Source organism: Corvus moneduloides, chromosome 12 (genome assembly GCF_009650955.1).
Source record: "Corvus moneduloides isolate bCorMon1 chromosome 12, bCorMon1.pri, whole genome shotgun sequence".
In the NCBI taxonomy this organism is placed as follows: domain Eukaryota; kingdom Metazoa; phylum Chordata; class Aves; order Passeriformes; family Corvidae; genus Corvus; species Corvus moneduloides.
The window spans coordinates 13050565-13072512 of NC_045487.1; the positions used below are offsets into that span (position 1 = coordinate 13050565).

A 21948-nucleotide genomic window follows, 5' to 3' on the forward strand; every position below is an offset into this window, starting at 1 on the left:
TTGAATTTGTGGGGAATGAGCTCTCAGCTGAAGGCTTGCTCATCTGGTCTCTTTTATCACCTAGATGCCATCACCTTGACTTTGTTAGCTCCTCAGAGCGCGGGCACCTTTGTTGTCACCACTTCTGAGGATAAAACTTAAAGAAAAATAACTGATCCATTAATAATGTTCATAAAGCTGAAAAATATCAGTAGAAGATCATATTTGTACCACAACTAATTATAGTTGTATTAAAGCTAGTGCTCCCCATTTACTGATAATGGAAGGATGTTTTGTGACATTCTTTTAAAGACAGTTACTAATGAGCCAAAAAATCAGCTCTTCCACCTCTTGCATATACGCATGGGTGCTGATCTAGCTACAGTTATTTGGATACCTGTATAGGCCATTTATTAACCTCACTCCACGTCAAGTGGGGTGCCCTGTCACAGGAGCCATCACCTTACTTAAGCTGCTCGTTTGCACGCACGGGTATCAGCTGAGGTAGCACTCAGAGGAAATCTGAAATCTGCCGAGGGCTCCTCATGCCAAGCAGAGTGTTTTATAGGATTGTGAAATGGTGTGGAGGAGTTAGCGCTGAGTCTGTGGATAAACAAAGACATCCTGTCTCCAGATCTTTTAGTAAGTAGCTTTCAGAAGCCCCGGTATCAATTAAAAAATGAATCATTTGTCTGTGTTTAATATAACTTTCAAGGTTTGAAATAGAGTCAGGCTGAAATATTGTCCTCTAGCTGTTTACTTAGGGAACCCTCGTAGCTGAGATAAGCGTTAGACAAGGCACAGAGCTTAGCTTTGAAGTTTTAAAGAAGAGGAAGATTTCAAGCTTTAAATGTGACCATGTGACCACATGAATCAGTCACTACCCAATCCTATTTTGCTCTTCCAAGGTTTTTTGTGTTTTGTTTTGGTTTTGAAGTTAGGAGCCCTCAGCATGTGTGTGCCAGTGTGTTTGAGGGGACATGTGTACGTATGTGTGCTGTGCTCATCTGCCAGAATAGATTCCCCAGAAAGAGTGCTGCAGAAATCCAGCTGCTTTTCCATTAACAGCCTTGATTTCCAAATGGACTCCAGGAGGATACTTTCTTGAGCTGCCTAGGGATAACTAGCCAATCCAAACTATTTCCTTTTATATGGTTGGCTGTGTCAGCTTTTGGCCAATGGAGTATAGCCTTCTTCCTATTATCATGTTAATCACCCATTGTTGTTTTAGCCTAGAAAGCCTTGCCTAAGCAAACACACACTGGTACAGAATTCATGGAATATGCCGAACATCCATAGACTGGTGCATTTGTTATTATGGTGTTACAGCATGTTCATTAACCTCCAGCAGGCTACCTTGTTGCCACTGATGACATGGGAAGTAGTTAAGCTCTTGGTAGCACCTAATTTGTTCTGTCCTCAGCAGGTGCTTGAGGAAATTGGATCCCATGCTCAGAGGGGGTGACAGCAACTTCTCTGTTTAACTCAAAACTTCTGACTTATTACTGCTGCCCTAAAAATGGGGTTCTATACCTGGGTGTGGGGTGGAGGCTGAAGAAAAAGTAATGTGCATCTAAAATTACACAAAAAGTACCCCAAAAATATTTTCCTTCGAAAGGTTAAGAGGGTGTTGTGTACTAAGTCGGGTTTCTCAGTGCTGTCGCCTTGGGGTTGTCTTCCATCCCTCAGCTCCCTGAACTTGTGCCCAGCACCCAGAGATTTCATGTGTGTTCAGCTGCCACCAGCTCTTGCTGTGGGGATGCAGACCTCATGCTTGTGCCTAGTGGCAAGTGTTGCAGTAAGAATTATTCTCCAGAAAGAAGTAGGCACAAAAGGCCCAATTTTTCTAAATTACACGTCAAAAGATGTCTATTTAAATAGCGTATTCTCATGCAGTAAATAATCATGTACCTCAGACCAAAGCACCGTACTCCTGCTTTGGGAAATAGGAGTTTTTCCAAGTGTAAAAAAGCTTAGCCTTCATGTTTTTTGGTTCTTAGTTTGGCTTTTTTTTCCTGAGTTGGATGTCTAACTTATCAACCTGCATTTTAATTTCTGCAATGGTTTCTTGGATTTTTTCCTGCCACGTTGCACAAGTATACGCATCACTGTAAATCTGAGTGCAAACCCCATTTTCCCTATTTGAATAAATGGTTCATGTAATTGCCTCTTCACACTGTCTCCTGACTTCTGCAGCTAGGCCTCCCTGGTATGACTTTGAGATGGAGAAAATATAAACAGATTGTACTAGGAAACAGTTCTTTATGGTAATGCAGTTTTTTAAGATTTCTGATTGGAGACCAATACAAAATGCATTTCTTTCCTTCGCTTTCCCAAATAACTATAGGTATTCTGCCTACTCTATTTTGAGTTTAATGAAAGGTGGAATTTTTTGAGAAAGTTGATCTTACTCTGAAAACAGTTACTCTTCTGTCTTTTATTTCACTCTGGGGGAATTTTACTGCAGTGGGTTAAATGACAGGAGCAATCTCATTATGGCTCACGTACTCAGTCAGATTTTCAAGTATTGTAACTTGAAATTTTTAAAGTTGAAATTAAAATTTCTCCTAAAACAGGTTGTTAATTAGAGATTGTGTTTATGGTCCCAGAAAAGCCTGGCCCGGGGATATATGAACAAAAAAAGCCTCAGTGGAGGAAATTTGAAGCATGTAACATGCTATATTCATGATCACACTTGCCTTATGCTACAGTGCAGTTTTCTCTAACCTCTTTTTGGTTATTAAACAGAAAAAGACCTATCAATGCATCAAGTGCCAGATGACCTTTGAGAATGAGAGAGAGATACAAATCCATGTCGCTAACCATATGATTGGTAAGACATTCTTTACACTAGGCCACTCATTGGCTGCTTGTTTTTTGCTACTCTTTGACATTCACTATTTTAATAACTTGTTAATATTCATGCTGTAATTTATTTTTTTATTTTTCAAGGAAAATGATTTTGATGTAATGATTCTTCACTTCAAAGCTTTTTAAATATGTGGTTATAAAAGTGTTACTGCTGAGCTTTTTTCCTTATCCTTTTGAGTCCTCATGTAGCATTTTCATTTATATTAAAATCAAACTTTTGACAGTATCTTCCATTTGATAGCATAAATTTCTCTCTATCTGTGTAAAAAGTACTTGCCAGTTGTCAACCACTTAGGAGCAATTATGTTTCAATTTTGTATGTCATGACATTGAATAGATGTAACTGCTAGCATTTTCCCAGCTAAGTGTGGTGGATTCCTGAGGAACATTGTCAAAACAAAACACTTACAGAGTTATTTCAGTGGGTTTTTTCTACTTTTTCCTGCAATTCTGGACTTCAGAAAGTTCAGCTTTTCAGACATACAAGTGTTTTAAAAATCAGTGTTTTCTGCCTTCTATGACAGTCCTGTCGCAGGAGTTGATAAAAACATTGTTGTAACCTGATGGGTGTATTTCTGCTGCAGCTGTATGATTGCTTCTCTAATGATCACAAAGAAAGGTTTTTCCATGGACAGATGTTATAAATATATGTGTTGGCCCAAGAGGTCAGTTTATTTTGATGCATAGACCACAAGAAGGTACTTACACATGCCACTGCAGGCATGTGTTGGATGAGACCCTTCAAGGACCCGACAGTGCTCTCTGTCTCGCGCATTCATATGCAGCACTTATCTCCCACAAGCATAATGGTTTTCCTTCAGCAATTTTATATTTAGGAAATTATTCTCCCATCAATTCAGGTATGTATCTCCTATAAGCTTTGAAGTGGATTATGCATAAATACCAGAGAGAGAGAAATATGGACTGACAGCCTTCAAGCCCCCACCCCCAAATGAAAAACATACATGTCAGTCACAATAATTTTCATCCAAGAGCCAGGCAGGAGTTTTAAGTTAATGTCAAGCAGGTTAAGATAAAGATATCTAAAAATGTTTGCTTTTGTAGCAGGTGTTAATGTAATCTCTTGTTTGCAAGCTTGAAGAGTGAGATCCTTGTTAATTGGACCATAGTGATTTCATGTAGCTCCCTCCTCAATTTTAAGAAAGAAATCCTTAGAAAGCTTAGCACTTGTTTCAACTTAATTTTTGATCCAGTAGCTAATAAGTGATTTTTAAATACAAAGGTCATGAAATGCTGAGTTAAGGTTCTGCTTGATTCAAGAGGGGAATCATTTGTTTTCCTTTGGAAAAATGCAATTTCTTCATTTTCCAGTAACTGATATGTGAAGTTTATTTATGTATATGCTCATAATAGTGCTGTCTGGAATAACATACAATTTACACACTTTCTTACAAAGTTCTTAGCAACACTGGAAAACAACAGGTGTAGAAGGCATAGGAGGCTCAGAAAATTGTGGTCCTGCTGTTTGTGCAGAGTGCACCCATTGCTTCCTCAAAGCTGTACATCAGTTACTGTAATACTTGGAGGAACTCTGTATAGTACAAAGGTGCTATGGGCCCAGTTCTGTACACCTAGAACATTGTAAATACCAAGATGTGGTAAGAAAATGTGTGATAATTCCATGGTGGTATCATATCTTCATGTTGCTTTGCTGAGGTACAGACTGAGGATGTCCATGAAGTTAATGTCATGACTGCTTTTAATGGTTCAGTTTAGGAAAGAACAAAGTGTAGAAACCTTTAATATGGAGACAAACTTCTTCCCACTCTGGGCATCTTGGTTCACAAGGCTCCTGGGCCCCCTCTCCTCCAGGACACGCGACTGCTCACAAAAAAAGGTGTTTCCAGTGAGTTTGCTCATGGGTATTTGTTGGTATTGGTTCTTTACTGGGGAATACTGAAGGGAAAAGGAGAGACTGAATATCAGCATTTCTCAAGCAATAAATGCTGTGCAGATTTTTGGTGTTAATTTACATAGTCCTGAGTTAGTAACGGTAGGGAGAGTGACTAAGTGCCCCTGGTTCTTGCTCCTGTCCCCTTTGATCATAGCCTGAGGGCTTTGTTCCCTTATTCAGGCCTTTGGACAGACTGGCACGTGCCTCCTTACTGCTCAGGCTGGTTTATCACTGATAAGGGGTGCAAGAGTTTCCCTTCTCTGTGTTAGACCAAGTCTAGCCAGATGGGCAGTGAGAGAAAGAAGCTAATATAGCTGTATCTGCAGGTCTAGTTCACAGGAACTATTAATGTCATCAGTGTCAATTTAAGATCTACAGATGAGGATTTGTTTGTGCTGGGGGGGGCACTGAGACCACAGGGTGAACATACAGGTGTTTGGGAGACATGAGGAGCTTGCTCTCAGACTGTGTGTCCTTAGGAGCTTAGGACTGGCCTCGACTCAATGAACTTGTATCTGTCTAAAGTTAAGGTGTCTGGTTTAATATAGTCATTGAGAAGCTGTCTGGGGAAAATGAATGATTGATACCAATCTAAGATAAGAGTTTGAGTAGGATAAGCATTTCCAGGGAGAGATTTTTATCTCTCTTCTGAATTTGAGGAGAGCCAAGACAATGAAGTTAACCTTGACATGTAATTTTTAGGTAAAAAATCCCTTGGCTTTGATAATCCAAGACCCCTCAGCAGCACTTTCTTCTCATACTTTGAGAAACACAAAATCAATAGATAAGATGTCCTAAGCACTTGCTTACAGTTTTATTCTACTCAAGTGACTGTCAACAAAGGAATCCCTGCTCTGTAGCAGCAATACCTCTTAAGTAGCAGTGTCCGTAATATGATTAAAGAATCCAATTATTTCTGACATCGTAGTATTAAAAACTGAATCCAGTTAAATTGGCTGTACCTCCCTCTTCAACCTCTCAGATTCTCAGTCTGGAGTTGGAGGCCCTGTTCATAATTCTTGGAGGTAGGGGGTTTATTTTTTTCAAAGCAGTATGCAGGGAATTTCCAGTGCTACTCCCACACACCGCTTTGAAAAATTACCCTGCTGCACTCTAGCCCTTCATATCCTGTGCACAAACACAGAGTCACATTGGGTCCTTCACGGGGTCCCAGGGAAGGAGCAGGCTGGATCCATCCCCAGAGGAGGGAAACGGGAGATGTTTTGTTTCAGTTTACGCTGGGGCCTGTAGGGGGGCTCTATGCAGCAGAACAGACCTCCTCAGCTGGGGTTAGCCAGGAAGGGATCTATTTCGGAAGGTTTTCAGCTGTGGGGGTAGTTCGGGTTGGAATTTTTAGAGAGCAGTGGTCTTTGAAACATTGCACCGATTGGGGCTCCTTTGAAACATTTCCATGCCCACAGAAAGGGGATCCCCCTTTGAAACATTTACAGGCATTGGGGAGTCCACCTGGGACTATATCAAAAACTTTCAGTAGTTCTTGCTGCCTCTGTACTTGCTTACCTCCTGTTGCGCTGACCTGGCAATGTTTAAAGCTTCTCCCCCTTATCTCCCCACCTACCTCTGCCTCTGATGTGCTGTCTCTATTAGATGCAGGGGAGGATGGGCATGCACAGCCCCGGGCTCTACGGGGGGCACTGAGCAGCCATGGCAGCAGCCAAAGTGTGGAAAGCTGTCAGTGCAGACTCTGCCCGGTGGCTGGGGGAGCCCTGGAACTTCAGTCTCCATCACAGGACCACTGCCAAGTCCCTATGTGGGCAGTGCCTGCTCCCATCCTGCACTGCCAAGGGAAATCCGCTCAGAGCCCTGCACAGGGAAATAAGGATTAGGCCCAGGGTTTTCCTGATGGGTTTTTACAGCTGTGCTGCTCCCACAGCCAGGCTGGGTGCTCTAATGGATATTTTTCAGGGTGCACAAAATTCCACAGGCTTGTTCTCCAGGTGGGTCAGGTTACCCTTATCAAGGGGAAATGCATTTGGATCCCTGCCAGAGTTCTCAACTCTTTGGGCAAGAGAAGTGGACACAGCAGCACTTCTCTCTGTCTCAGTTAGATGGGGGATGTTTTCCATTTAATGCTCAAAGAAGATGAGCAACTGTCCCAACTCTTCTTTCTCCATTCTCCGAGAAAGTCTTCTGGCAAATGTGCATAGGAAGCTAAACTGGGGCTTGGCTACTGCTGGAATAGGGAAAAAAGTGATTTCTGGTTTGTGCTCTAACACTGGGATTGCTGTAACATTCCTCATGCCTCCAGCTCCAAAGGAATGTAAGCATTTGTGGGCTCATGAGAGGCTGTCCCAGTTCTGGGAGCTCAGCAGAGCCCTGCCCCGGTGCCGCTCCTGTCCTTCCCCGTGGAATTGCCAGCGCTCCCCGCCAAGATCCACGAATGAACACTGGTGAGCAGGGGAGGAGGGGCGCAGGCTGGATGTGTTTGTGATGTGAACATGAGGCCCTGTTCGTGCTTTGGGAGCCGCTGGGGACAGAGGGGAGTGCTGAAGGGAAAGCTTCCAGAAGTCACTGTGAAACTGTTCCGTGGTCCAGTTCTTGAACTGCAGTCTGGATAAATTCCTCCCTGTTTGATGGGATGGTGTTGACCAAGTTAAACACCGTGTTTGGGAGAGTTTTCTGAGTACTGCCCCAAGCCACAGCATATCATATACATTGTGTGTAATGTAGGACTCCAAGGATCTTAATTACCTTTCCTGCCCTTAGAGATCATGTTTCAAGTTCTGGAAACACTCTGCCAGAATTAAACACAGAAGGGAAAACATCCATCCACAGTTACATTTCTTTCAAATGCATGCAAGTATTTGAAACAAAACAATGGCCAACTACAGGTTTGTTATTTTGTCAACATTTTAAAATAACATAATATTTTAAAATAACAAAGGAAGCTGGGTGTTTGGAAAAGGTCAAACTGCTATAATAACTACAGAAATAATTTTCTAAAAAGCAGCAATTTAGAAAGCTCATTTTATGTTTGGAAGAATTAGCAGTTGATACCAAGCTCAGTCACTGAGATGAAACCAGTACAGAGGTAAAGGGGTTGAGATAGTACTCAAAATCAAGCATAAATCAATATATTCCCAGCTATATTTTCAATTTCTGTTTAAAAATTGAAGCGAACAGCTTTATCTTTTGGTATGTTTCATAGTGTTCATAAACTTAGATCTTAACAAAGTTGTTAATTTGTATATTATATGAATAAAAATTCTGACTCATTTTGTGTGGTCTTGAACTCCTTCCTGTCACAGTAGATTCTGAGTGCATGTGTATGTGACAAGGATGTAGGTAAGGATCATTTTTGCAGAACTGACTTTATACATGTGAAGAGACTTAGCCCTGGGCAGCTCTGATGAGGATGTGAAGCATCTCTTATACTCAGGCCTGACTTTGTGAAGCGCTTTGTTCCTTGTTTTCATTGAGCTGAGGGCAGTTAATGCTTCTCAGGATCTCTCTTATAGTAAAACATATTCTATTTTACATGAAATAAATGTCGTCAATATTGGAAAAAGGGCAGCTTTAATTCTTGTAAAATTCCTGTTTCTTCAGACCTAAGGACTTCTGTTAGTTAAAGCATATACATGGTAGCAATGATGATGACATTGTAAGGCATTATCTTAGTAATAGCTTTCAGGCATTAAGGCAAATAAAAATGTGCCAGATTGTTTTTGAAGCATTACTTGCAAATTATCAACAGGAACATATTTCTGGACTCAACAGCTGAATGTGTGAATTAATTATGGACACATTAGGAACTCAGAAATGGTTTTTTTAACTTTGATGTTTGTAAAGCATATTTCAAGTAATTGCTCTTTTAATGCAGAATTGAAGGTACCACCTTCATATATTTACCCGGCACTTGCTTCAATATCCAATTCTGTGTGGATTTGCCTTAATGAACAATATGTACTAGGCTTTCATTTTGCAGTGCCTGCCTGTTGAGAAAGACTAATTTTAGAAAAGAAATGTTAAGTGTACTTACCTTAAAAGATTGACACATACATGGATGTATGTGGATGTATGCATCTCCCTCCACACGCCTCTAGGAGTCTCAATCCCAGGGACTGGCTGGGGTCCTGCTTGTGCAGGCTTTGCCCAAGTGGAGCTTGCTGCTGTCTCAGGCTCCTGGGCACAGGCGTCTGCTCATACCAGTAAGGGTCTCCTGTTATTTTGCCCAACTGTAAGCCCTAGGTTTGTTTAAAAGGCACACTTTTTATCAGTGTAGTCACACTGAAAGCCAAGTTGCCATTGCTAATAGACAGAAGCAGCTCCCTCTACTTCAGTATAAACAAAATTTGCCTTAATATAATCTATTACTTAGTTGGTTTCTTACCTCAAAACATTGTGTTTTTACTCTTCCTTCCTATTTAAGGCTGGAAAATTGATTATCCAAAATCTTAATAATTTTATCCAGTTGTCCTGTGCCAATGTGGCCTCCTGCAATTGTTATCTATGGGTATTTGTTCACACAAATTACACCATTTAATGAGAATGTATTTTGTTTTACTTGTTTATCGGGAAAGAAATAGCATTTCCCTTAATGTATTCATTCACATATTCCTTTTGCATTTTTCATTTCATTTACAACTTGGTAATAGTAGTTCAGTTTTCACTGACATTTTTATAGCTGCTATGACAACATTCCGTTTTTGCATGATACATGCATAATGGGCAATGATCGCAGTGTTACATTGCTTTCATTCTTTCTTAACTGTGTTAAGATTCCTTACAGCCTCCAAACTCAATTTTCATATGCAGTGATGATTACACCTGTTTAAACATTTTCCTGGTAGTTTCATATTTATTCATAAAGGGAATAGTTGATAAAACACCTTTTCTGCAATCAGTCTGAGTTTTAAGTGTGATATTCCTTCAAAGTTATCATTAGCAAGCACCTCAGTCTAGTCCCAGCCTTTCAATATCAGCTAGGCAGTGTAGCAAAAAATGCTATTTTCAGTAAACTTTACCTTGTGTAGAAATAATTTTTCTGAATGTGTAACTTGGTCTTCATTTTATTAACTTTATTAACCTTGAAAACTGTGGTATGTTTGTATTTAAAAGTCTGCAGAGATACTTTCTGCCTTATTCTCAGATATTTTATATGCGTATGGCCATGTATTTCTAAGTTCACAAACAAATTTCTTAGCCCCTCTTTGCTAATCTTGAATCTGGAAGAGAAAGCAAGTTCTCACCATATGGGGCTTGGGTTCTCTCTGCAGATGGCAAAATGACTCTACTTTCTGGTGGAGAGGTTAGCACCCCTCTGTGTCCTACTTTTGAGGAAAAAACACCAGAATATTTCTTGGGGGTGGAAGAGGGAAAAAACCCACCACCATTCCTAAGTGCAGTCTTCAGACTTCATATAAATAGTGTTTTCAGGACATTGTTCTTCTCCTCACATGAATTGTGGGACTAATGTCTCTATTTTTTCTGTCCTTAAAATTTAGGTGTTGATTTCTTTGTGGGAGCTTATTAGCAGGTAACAGTTTTTCCTGGATAACGTAGATGTTATCCCCATTTCTTCTTTATTTACTGGTTTGAAAATATCTGGTACCAGTACCCCCTTTTTTGGCTGATGGAAAACTTAGTGTCTTTTTCTGAAAAATAGACGATATATGAGAAGTGAATAAAGAACAAAGGAATGAATGTTTAGTGAAGCCGGAAAAACCCCGTACTTGGGTTAGCTAGGAATTAGCTTTGGCAGAGTTATAAATACTCTTTTTACCTCTTTGGGGAAACCTAGACAAGGTTCCAGACTGTTTCCAGTAATAGGAAAATGAGAAGAGAATGTATTTAATATCAGTAATCTATAGTTAAATTCCTTTTCTGTTGATAAAGTTCTGGATTTTGCTCTTTCTGAATATCTGGTTCAATATTCAGCACTTTTGAGCACTGAAAAATGTTTATTTTTCCTCTTTTGATTGCAGAACAGCCCTCTGGTGAATCAGTAAGGGTACTGGTGTACATATGCTGAACCCTAGCTCTAGTTATCAGAGAAAAAGAGTTTGTTCATATGTTAAAGGTCCAGCTTTGTACCTCCTGTTACTGGGTGACTTCAAAGTGAGACAGTTGGACTGTTGCCTGTAATTATAGTTCAAGCTCAACAGCATCCTTAACCTTGAGGAAGATTTAATCTGGTCAAGAGGTTACCAACTGACGTGGCCCTTAAAAATTATTCTGTTTTGTGATAGCTGGCAAGCAAGTCAAATCAGACACAGCCCTCCCTGCATGCTCTGTCTGTTTGGAGTACTGGCATCTTTTTTTAATTTGTGGAGGAAAACTTTACTACTCTGAGGATCCTCACAATTGATCCCCATGAAGGAAACCCAAGTAAACTTTTTAAACGCTTGTACCTTTCTTTTTTGTTTCAAGACTCCTGGCACAGATAAAGCCTTTGCACAACTGGTCTCTGCAGATGTGCTGCTTCCTTGTCAGAGACTTTGTTCAATTTATTAGTAAATTTTGACAGCTTTGTGCCTTTTTAAGAAACTAAAGGGTTTTAATTGTATATTTTGACTTGGCAGATTTATTGTTGTGCCATTTTTAAAATTAAATTTCTTTTTTAGTGGATTGCACAATAAGCTTGAGGAAGGGGACTTCTGGTTGTCCCTGCCAGACTTCCCTGTGGTAATGTCAAACTCTAAAGAAATGGGAAATTATGGTTTTTTAAGTGAAAAAAGTTTTGTCCTGCAACAACTGAAGAAACCCAAAGAAATCATGTGTGAATACCAGGATCTTCCAAAGAAGACAAAGGTCTGTAGCAGGCCAGAACACCTCACTGTAGTTCCATAGTTGTCTTTTTCACCCATTTCGTAGAATCATAAAATCATTAGGTTGGAAAAGACCTCCACGATGGAGTCCAGCCTTTGACCGAACACGACCTTGTCAACCAGACCAGAGTGCACTGAGTGCTACGTCCAGCTGGTTTTGGAATATTTTCAGAGGTTGTGACACCACCACCTCCATGGGCAGCCCATTCCAATGCTTACCCACCCTTTCAGTGAAAAAATTCTTCCTGATGTTCAACCTGAACCTCCCCTGGCACATCTTGGGGGCCATTTCCTCTTGTCCTCTCTGTCGCCCGGGAGCAGAGGCTGACTCCCTCCTGGCTGCACCTTCCTGTCAGGGAGTTGTAGAGAGCAAGAAGGTTCCCCCTGAGCCTCATTTTCTCCAGGCTGAGCCCCCCCTGCTCCCTCAGCTGCTCCTCATTGGACTGACTCTCTAGATACTTCACCAGCTCCGTTGTCCTTCTCTGGTCAGACTTCATCCCCTCAGTGTCTTTATTGAATTGAGCGGCCCAAAACTGGACACAGGACTCGAGGTGTGGCCTCAGCAGTGCCCTGTATGGGGGGACAATCTCAGCTTTGTGTTCTGTAGTTTGTCCTGCTGCCACAAGCCCAGGGACAGATGGAGTGAATGCGGTGCAGACCTCATGGGGAGGAGCTGAGCCTTTTTGCCTCCTGCTTCCTGTAGGAAGTGGCCAAAACAAATTTGGTCCAGTGTTTTCCTCTTTGGCACCTCCTGAACTGGTGGAGAAGACTACAAAAGATGGCACTAGGTAGGAAGCACACCCTGCTGATGCGTTTACATCACTACTTTAGTCAGTCACAGCCTGCTTGGGATTTAATCCTGCCTTCAGCTGCACATCATCCATCATCTGGTGGATAGCAAAGATCTTAAAATGACCAAATCTTTTGATCATTGTATGTGTAACTGGGAAGTGTTTAGATTTTTTGATGACTTTATCCTGTTCTGTATTCACAGAGAAGTTTTTTAGCATGGCTCAGGCTAGGCAGAGCCTTTGGTTGTAGGTTTTGCTGCAGATAGAGTTTGGGTGTTTTAAAGGATCAGCATCAACTTGCACCGCTGGCGTGTCCTCTGTTGTTATGTTTTGCACGCATCAGCTATTGTATATTATTGGGGTATGGACAAATAGTTCTTAAACCCCATGACTGTGAGTTATATCCAGGAATAAATATTGGCAACAAAACTTAAATGATGAAACCTCATGGAATGAACAGTAACTGATTCAAGCTGGGCCGGATATAGATAGCTAAAGTTGAAGGGAAGAAAGTATTCCAGTGACATTTTTCTCCTTGTTTAACTTTCTAGTTAAGAAATTCCATTTTTATCCCCCTTTTTCTTAAACAAACAAACGAACAAAAAACCCCAAAAGATCCAAGCAACTTTTGATTCAGCATTTTTTAAAAAATCTGTGATTTGGGGTGAAAAGAAAAGGAAAGCAAATCAACCTTCCTTATGCCTTTAAAATATTTTTAAACTGGTAGTAGCTGTGCCTTCACTTATAGAACATCAGTGGAGCGAATTTCCTTTGAAGACTAATTCTAATGTGCCAGGAACTGAAGTCAACAATGTGTTAAAAATGAATGATGAACTTCCAAGGGATGGGGAATTTAGATAATGAAATGTTATTTGCTTAATTTACTTTATGTAGCATTTGAAAATCTAGATGGACAATTTCACTTTTTTAAAACATAAGCCTTTTTAATTTACATACCTTTTGACTTAGTTCAATGAAGAAAAATTTAAAAAACACAATGAAAAACAATCTATAACTTTTTTTCTGTAATTACAAGAATCCAAAAATAATGGCCTGGCATTAAAGTCTGTAGTTATTTTATAATTTTCTCTTGTCTCTTAAAAAAAAAAAGGAATCATATTGTACTACCCCATAGTTATACAGAAATCCAACACTATAAAAATACTTGAGGTATTGCAAAAGTTAAATATGTTATTAAAGCATTATCAAAAGGAAAGCTAGGTTCTCTTCATGTTTTCACTGAAACTTGTAAGGATTTTTTTTGGTAGTGTTATTAGTTTTTGTTACTTGTTAGTGTTTAGCAGTCAGGGTATCAGGGAGATATTTCTTGTAAATCATTAAGTACTGAGTGGTTTGTGGTTTGTGCCCTTGTAGTCCCTGCAATCTAAACATCAGTCTGCAATTTTGAAGAAGAGACGTTTGTCATGGAAGCTGGGAGACCCGATTTCAGCTAAGACAAAGGTGTGGCTCTGTTACCTCTAGAACTCTGACTTGATACTCTTTTATTAATAATAAGTGAAAATACTGAGGTTTGATTTCTCCTTCCAGTGGAAATACTTCTACATCATAAACGTACAAGGTGTAATTCTATCTATCTTCCATCTTTGTTCTTGTCTGAACATGACTTACCAGGAAAAGAACTCCAGAGACCCAAAATACGTATTTTAAATGGCCTAGTCAATAGTTTTCCCATTTTCCGAAGGCTTAAATGGGGGAAGTGGCCGCCATTTGCAAGCTAGCAATACAGTAAAAGCACATCATTGTACACAACATTTTATTTGGACAGCTGTATAAAAATGGCAACACACTGTGAAATCCATTAACAGCAAAACATGTTAAATTCAGCAAAATGCATCTCATGTGGAACACTGAATAACAAATTATAGTCTGAGTTTTACTAGCTGGTTATCAGAGTTTGTCTTGAATGAAGAAAATTGAAATTTTTTTCCCTGCATCTGCCTGTTGTAACAGTGAACGCTGTATAGTGGGTTTTGAAACTAGTGTGCACCTGTAAATTCTTGCCCCACAGACTCTTCTGCAAGGTTTTTGCAAATCTAAATACCCCTGAGGATGCTAAAAGAGGGCAGTTTTCACTCAGACAAGTATCTCTTACTGCATGTTGGGTCCCACCTGCACTCACTTGAATTACTGGGTTCAGAAACATTTGTAGGGGTAAGTTCTAGGGGATGTAGGAGTAAGAGCTCAAACTGGGAATAAATGCATCCTTCCCCCTTGTCCCCCTGCTGTGCCAGCAAGAACCGCAGTCTTACCAATCAAGAGCAGGTCCTTTGCCTCATGAGGGATTTCCATGGGTGGATTTTGCTGTGCTGCATGTAGTAAGACTTTTCACAGTAAATCAATAGCATTTAAAAATTCAAAACCCCTCTCCAAAGTATTTTGCATTTCCATTGTTTGTACTGTTTAACTAGGAGATGTTGCTCATCAAGATAGGATGCCATTAAGTATTCTGGTAGAGAAAGAAAAAATGAGTTTACTCTTGCCTGGTAGAAAATGAAACAGCCATGTTAACTTTAGCTCTAATCATGAGATTAGAAGTCTAATGGGGAATTATATCATTTTCACTCTTCAAAGCCAGCATCAGTGACCTTTGGAGAGTTTTAACTTTAACAGCCTAATGATTTCTCCTCTAGAAGATGGAAAAAACAGTCCTTTCCTTGACAAGGAAATGAAAAGTGGATGAAAAAGGCAAGCACAATAACCGTATGCTGGAGCAGGCTAAACGACTTTTAGTTATATTCAGTACAACTTGTGTGAGATGGTTTCCAGGCTTTATTATCCAAGCCACTGGCTGCTCTGAAGGGAGACAGATAAATGCAAGGCAGAGCCTTGGGGCTGGGGGACAGTGTGGGGACAGCCCTGCTCCTTCACCCCCATGGCCCGTGGCGGTGACAGCTCTGACCAGCAGGGCTGAGAGTGCACACCACGCATCCTGAGCAGGTCCACTGTTGTGTGGGGCTTGTTTCCTGTGCTAGAGCACTGGAATTTCTTGTTCCAGTTCCTGTTTGCCGTGTTTGTGAGCTCAGGCTGTTGCTCTTTTGCCAAGCTGGCAGCACGTGGGGGGAACTTCCTGCACAGGGGATGTAAAAGCGATTCTCTGATTCTTCCTCTGCAGCCATTGGGAGATAAAAGCTAGGACATCAGGGACTGTAAAGAGGGAGCCAAATTATATTTATAATATTAAAGTGAGTGCATTTGTGGTTTTGCCGTTCTCCAGGGTTTTTCATAAGTAGAAAAACATGAATTAGCATTTTCTATTTCCATATATTGACTGGAAAAATAGCCTGCTCTCAATTAAGACCTATAGCTTTTGGGATGTATGCAACAATTCTATAAAATATTTACAGCAAAATTTGCATTTTACATAGTATTACAGTTTTTCTTGTGTTTAGTAGAAAGGACTTAGGCCTAAGAGAGGAAATTCATCCAGCATACCAAAAGGGAAATATATCTAAAATTAGATTGTTAGTATTCACAACAAGGAATGTCCAGTGCTGACTGTTACCTCCAGTAATTACTGAAGGTCACTTTGCCCCCCAGCTATTTGTTACAGCCGCTGCAAGTACCGTGCTCCCTGTGCAGAGCTATCACTATCCCTTTAAAACTGCCTTTGGAAGCGATTGGAGCTTTGTGCTAGACAGATAAGTAGAACATTTTTTACCAAATGTAAATGCGCACTGTAAAGAACATAGCTATTTCCTGGATAATTTGCAGTTGTATATTTTATGTTAATTTCACCGAAAATATTGCACCCCTGCCAGGTTTAGTAGAGGCTCACTGTGATATGAATAATTTCTAGTGAATCTTTTTTTTTTTCTTCATTTAAGATTTGGCACCTTTTTAAGATTTTAATAATAGCAACAAGGAGGAAGATTTAGAACAAGTGAAACATTAGAGCCAAAGAAATTCACATTGAGAGCTAATGTAAAATAGCAAGAATAATTACATGGAAAACAGTTTCCACAGATGTTTTTCCTTGTAATGTAATAACTATTTACTAAACTGTTTATTTTAGGCCCTTGGTTTACAATAAAATATTTATATATGCTCTGCTGTAATAAAAAAATATTGACAAAATACTATAGAGATTTTTAAAAGACAATTAGTATTTCCCTGTCTGGAAAGTGAACACAAGAGAAGCAGCACCAGCCTTTGCTATGCTTGCTGAGAGGAGATGCAGGGTTAGCAGCAGCATCTCTTGCAGGTTTGTCTGTGCTTGGCTCTGCTAACAGGGAGACTCTGGGCTTGTGGTGATCCAGAGGGTAACTTACAGAGGAACACGAAAGCCAGCACTCTGAATAGACTGCGGAAGCATTCTTTTCCACTTCTTTGCAGTAAGAAAATCTTTATTCCCTTCCTGAGTTATTACACAATAAGGTTATGTGTTGTCTAAGAAAAATGTACCTGTTTTAGGATTAGGTTTAAAGTTCAGGATGCCAGAATCCTGAATCTTGTTCTGTAAAAACAGTGTGGGACAGTGACATCTCTGAAGCACTGCCTGTGGCATGTTTAAAGCTATTGCTTTATCCTGACTGAGCCACATCTGTCATACACCTAATTCATAAAGCTCCTCACACGCCCGTGGAGTCTGTACGTTGGTACACAGGGACTAACCACCTATGCAGATATAGCACTGCCTTAGGGTGCTGAAGTCATAAATTCAGCAATACCGAAAGGTCTACAGATTATACTTTCCACACATAGTCTTAAAATGTCTATTCTTCTGTTCATGAATATATAGAAGAAATTTTGTTTTGAGGTGCCTATGGCCTTACCTTTTAAAATCTTGAACACAAGATAGTATCTTGTAAGAAACTTCAGTTCCTCTACCTGCCAGTTTCATAATAAAAGGATTTTTTTTTTTTCCCCTCAGAAGTTATTGTACATCCTTTACTTAACTCCAGGGTGCTGGCATGCAGTAACTTTAAAAAGAGGCCTCTAGGACAAAAGAGAAAATACCTTTAATTTCATGGATACAGACCTCCCTGTCTGTATGCATTTGAGTACCACCAGCATGTTAGAGCAACCTGAAGTCTGAGTAAAGACTGCATGGCTGGATCTGAATAGCCAACGTTTAGGAAGCAGGATGGTTTCAATATCTAGATATGAATCCATATTTAGCAGTTCAGGCTCTACTTTCAAGTAGACAATTCCCTTGAGTTTCCAGGCTAGCAAGTTGTGAGCTTTATCATTGCAGAAGAAACAGGGTAGCTGCCTTGTGGAATAATTTGAAAAATGAATTTAAAATATATCTATGAACTTTCTTTCTTGGTGAAACTAATAACACTTACCTGTTTAAAAATCAGTGGGGTGAGTACACAGATTTTTGTCATGCTGGGTTCTAACGTGCAAAAAAAGAACAGGGAAGAGCAGAAAACAGCAAGCATAAGAACTAAAACTGAACAAAAGAGGGAGCTAAGAAATCTTAAATGTTCAGTTTTAAGGCAGAATAATCATAGTTACCAGATGCCTTTCGTTGTAAACTGACTTTTTGGTGCTTGGCTCTTACAAAGAGGCCAATGCATGTGAGAGGTTTGTGAGCCTTGTTACTGTCGTGCCATGTAAAGCCATCACATCCCATTCCCATGGTTTGCCCTTGCAGAACCTAACCACAACAGCTTTTTGAGAACTAAAAATTTGCTTTCCCTGTGGAAGTCTGAATAATTTAAAATCAAAATTACAATAAGAAAAATAGATGGTGTAATATGTGCAATATTTTCTGTAAGTTACACCAAAGTTGGGTTCTTGGCTTTTAGCCTTTCCTACCTTCCTGCCCCTGCACTGTTGACACACTACAGAGTGCTGCCAGGTTGTGCAATTTTTTCAGTGCAGCTCATTTTGAGTCATTGGTGGGGTCCAAAGCTAGCATTAAGGAAAACAAAGGAATTTGTGCTTGGAAGTCAGCATTGCTCTGTACACAAGAATTTCTTTATTTTTCAAGGCTGTGTTATTGTGTAAGCTAATGATTTTGTTTTTAAGTTATATTCTCAGGGGCATGGATATCCAGGATAATCAAGGATGTACTTTTAATACCGATCCTGCAATGTTAGGTCTCTGGTGGAAAAATTGGCCCGACTGCAGGGTATGAGCCTTGAATTAACCCTGTCTTGGAAGAATTGTTGATTTCTTGGTGCTGAATATATTTGTAAATTGATACATATTATCTATGTGTAAATTAGTTCCAATGAAAGTAAATTAGCCAATTCTCTTCCCACATGCATTTTAAAATGCCACTTACTGTTTATCACAGTAGAAGCCATTATCTCTGTTAGCAATTTTGAAAAATAAGTACATCTGCCAGGGTTTTGCCCTTCGTTGTCTTAGCCCAGCTCACCTGCTTGGCCCTCCCTGCTTCCCCCAGCTCTGGCAGCAGGCTGGGACTCCTCTCCCTGGGAAAACCCAGCTCATAGATCTCTCTCCAGTCCAAATTGAATGTCTTTTCAACTGAAGTGGGAATACAGCATAGGTATGTAAAGCAGAAATGTGGGTCTGAGAGAAGAGGAGGGCATCTTTTGGAATTTTGAATTGCCTTTTTTCAGCTGTAGAGAGGAGTTAAGAAATTACATGCTTAAATTGAGTAATGTTATTGATAATTCTGCATGGAGAAGTATTTTAAGAGAGGTAGATTAAGGAGCAGAGCAAAAAAGCACATGTAGACGAAAACTGTGAAAGGTTTGAAAATCCATGTGGTATGAATTACAATGCAGACCCTTTCAAACAGTCTCCAAAAGCATTCACCTAGTATCCCTACCATGTCCCCGCATGTAATGAAACAACTGGCAGAGAGCATTATTTTAATAAAGCATTGGCTGTTAGTGTCTCTCATACTGGATCAGGAAAAGAGTTCAGAGGAACAGATATTGCTGAAGAATCTGTCTCCAATTTTCCCTTGGAACTGTGCTTCTAGGGCTTTTAAAGGTTTATGTATTTAACATTGCAAATCTTCATTTTAGATTTTCATTTGCTGCTTGGGATTTTTATTAATTTTGCAGTGTTCATTTGAGTTGATCCAGCCCTTTATATCATTTCCAGCTTGAAATATTAGTTCAGAGATAAGCTTTGTTATTAAATGCTTAATCTTGAACACTTGTCTTATTTGGTAAGAATTATCTCTGAGAAGTAGGCAAAGAAAAGTTGATTGCTGGGGTTTTAAAGCAGCTGTAACTGGAGTAGCCCAAGTACTAGTTTACAAAGGTTGGCATCCCTTCAGTATGCCATCGCAGCAGCTGGACTTCATTAAGTGCTGGTGTTAATTACTGGGGGAGTGTTGGTTCAGTATGTGAGCAGCAACACTTGGGGTGACACACAAAGTAGGAAAAGGGTCACCTTGAAATAGAAGCTTTAAAAAACCTGGACAGGCAAGGCAGGGGTGCCATTAATTTTGTAACTGCATTTAGTTCAAAGTTTTTCAGCAAACAGTGAAATAAGCACTACTATGCAGCAGTGAGGAATGGCTTAATTGTGTGCACCATTGAGGAGGCAGGAACGGAGGCGAGTGCTGGGGAACTTGCCCCGTAAGAAAGGAAGACGTTAATGTCGTATTTTCTGTGCGTGTTGTGTGAAAGAGAGAGAAAATTCTTTCTGTATTCTCCAGAGTTTTCAAGCCATATGCAGTATAGTTTGAGGAGGAAATATTAATAATTTCTTATACTGTAAATAGTATTCTATGGAGAAAACCTGTTAAGGGTTTGTATCTAAGGAATGTTTAGGAGATGAATGTAATGGAGAAACACATAAAACATGTGGTAGCATAAAACTACCACATACTTTCCATTGCTTGGAAATGTTGTGTCCTAAAGCTGATGACATTCAGACAAAGTGGGCCAAGTCCAGCCCTGGTGTAAGCAGCTGGTGGTGTACCCAGCCCAGTATCCCACCACGTGCTTAAGCAATAGCAAATTTTTGTCTGTGTCTTTCACCTGGCAATTGTCTGGATGTGGAGCCAGGTGCCCGGGCTGGAAAGGGTGCATGTGAGGATGCTGGAGGAGAATTAGGTTATTACATTTCCTCCTTAATTCTTCATCAGGGCTGCTGCCTGTATTTTCTACAGAAAAATCAATGCATTCTGATTCTGTAATTTCCCATGGTGCCTCGCCGGGCGCACGGTGTGCCGTGGGAGGTGACATATCCGGTCATGGCAGCTTGAACTCTTTTTTCCAGTGAAAGAATTCATTGGAATTTCACAACCTTTGCATGCTTTTGTGAAAACACTCATTTGTGTTTGTGCCAACCTGCTAATGGCGGATGCCGGGGCTTGCGAATCCCACCTACATTCGGTGCTCGTTATGGCATGGAATGTGCCGTTAATAATGCATCTGTGAAACTCAGCTGCGAGGGAGCCAAGTAATTATCCCACCGTAGCGTTCCCTGCTTCAGTGTCATCACAACTGGGGCTTCATTAAAAGTCCTAACAGTAGAGATGTTGTGTGGTGCAGCCTGTATATATATTTTTTCATTTAAATTATCAGCAATGCCATGGCTCAGAGGTAATTTGACTTTTTGAAACCGTGGAGCCCCTGTGAATTTCCTTCCTCCTCTCCCTCTCGCTGGCGCACCAGCTGATCAGCCCCAGAAGAACAAAAGGTTTATCTGAAGCTATGAAGCATATATTCACCAGCTTCTGGCGTCTAGATAAAAAAAAAAAAAAAAAAAATCAAAGTACTCCATTGAACATGTTAATACTGAGCAAAATGCACACAGCCAGACACTAAACCTTTACAGGGATTTAGGCATTTGAAAAGTGATACTCTGATCAGGTCTTGAGTTAGTTTCCTTAGCATAAAGTAAAGCAGAATCATAAAATAATATAGATTTTTAAATAAATGGAAAGCTTAACATTCCTCCTGCCCCCCTTTTGTTTTATTTCTTTGTCTGGTTTCTGTCAGTCAGGCAGTAACAAAATCTTGGGCAAAGGTATGCTGTAATGGAAGTATTTTCCCTTTTTAATATCATATTCTTCCAACAGAAAATACAGTATGAACCTCTGGCATAAAAATAAACGGGCATGAAGAACAAAAGCATCTGTGGCTCCTTACAGGTCTCTGAGGAAGTTTGGGATGCTTCTAAAAATTATTAATTTGGTACCTCATTCCTCCTTGCTGTTGGGTATTTTTTTTTTACTGCCATTGGCTTTCCATTTTACCATCCTGCTCTTGGGGAGGCTGGGGTGTAATGGGAGCCCTGCCAGCAACAAGCAGGACACTTTGCCATAGTCACAGTGATTGCAGGGTTTGTCTGGGCTTCTCCTCACCAACCTGATGTTGCTGGTGGCTCCTCCAGCCTGTGGGCAGCACAGGGCCTCAGGGAAGCGTTGCAGGGAAGGGGAGGGGATCCCCTTGCACTCGCAAGTGGCAGGGGATGGCCAAGGGCTGTGCCTCTGTAGCCATCCTCTGGGATTTTGTCTGGATCTGTAAGTCCATGCTGGAGGTATTGCTCGGTAGCAGGGACTTTCACCAAAGCCTTTGCAGTGGGACTCCTCACCTGGCTGATTGTTGTCCTCCTGTGAGCCTGTGCTGTGCTGCATTGCTTTTTTGGTACAGAAGGTCTCTAATGATGGGAGAGTTGTGTGCTCCTCACTGGGGGACCT

The 21948-nt window shown here is 40.4% G+C and overlaps 1 protein-coding gene across 5 annotated transcripts in view; it reads left to right on the forward strand.

Annotated features, from left to right (window-relative positions):
* ZNF423 (zinc finger protein 423) overlaps positions 1-21948 on the forward strand; it is a 230792-nt gene that overhangs the window by 140295 nt on the left and 68549 nt on the right. For 4 of the 5 annotated variants that reach the window (XM_032121819.1, XM_032121820.1, XM_032121821.1 and 1 more), the window contains one exon: positions 2728-2812. The exons of the other annotated variant lie outside the window; for it this stretch is intronic. In XM_032121819.1, the coding sequence (XP_031977710.1) occupies positions 2728-2812 (85 nt within the window). The remainder of the gene's footprint in view (positions 1-2727; positions 2813-21948) is intronic. 5 annotated transcript variants of the gene reach the window in all.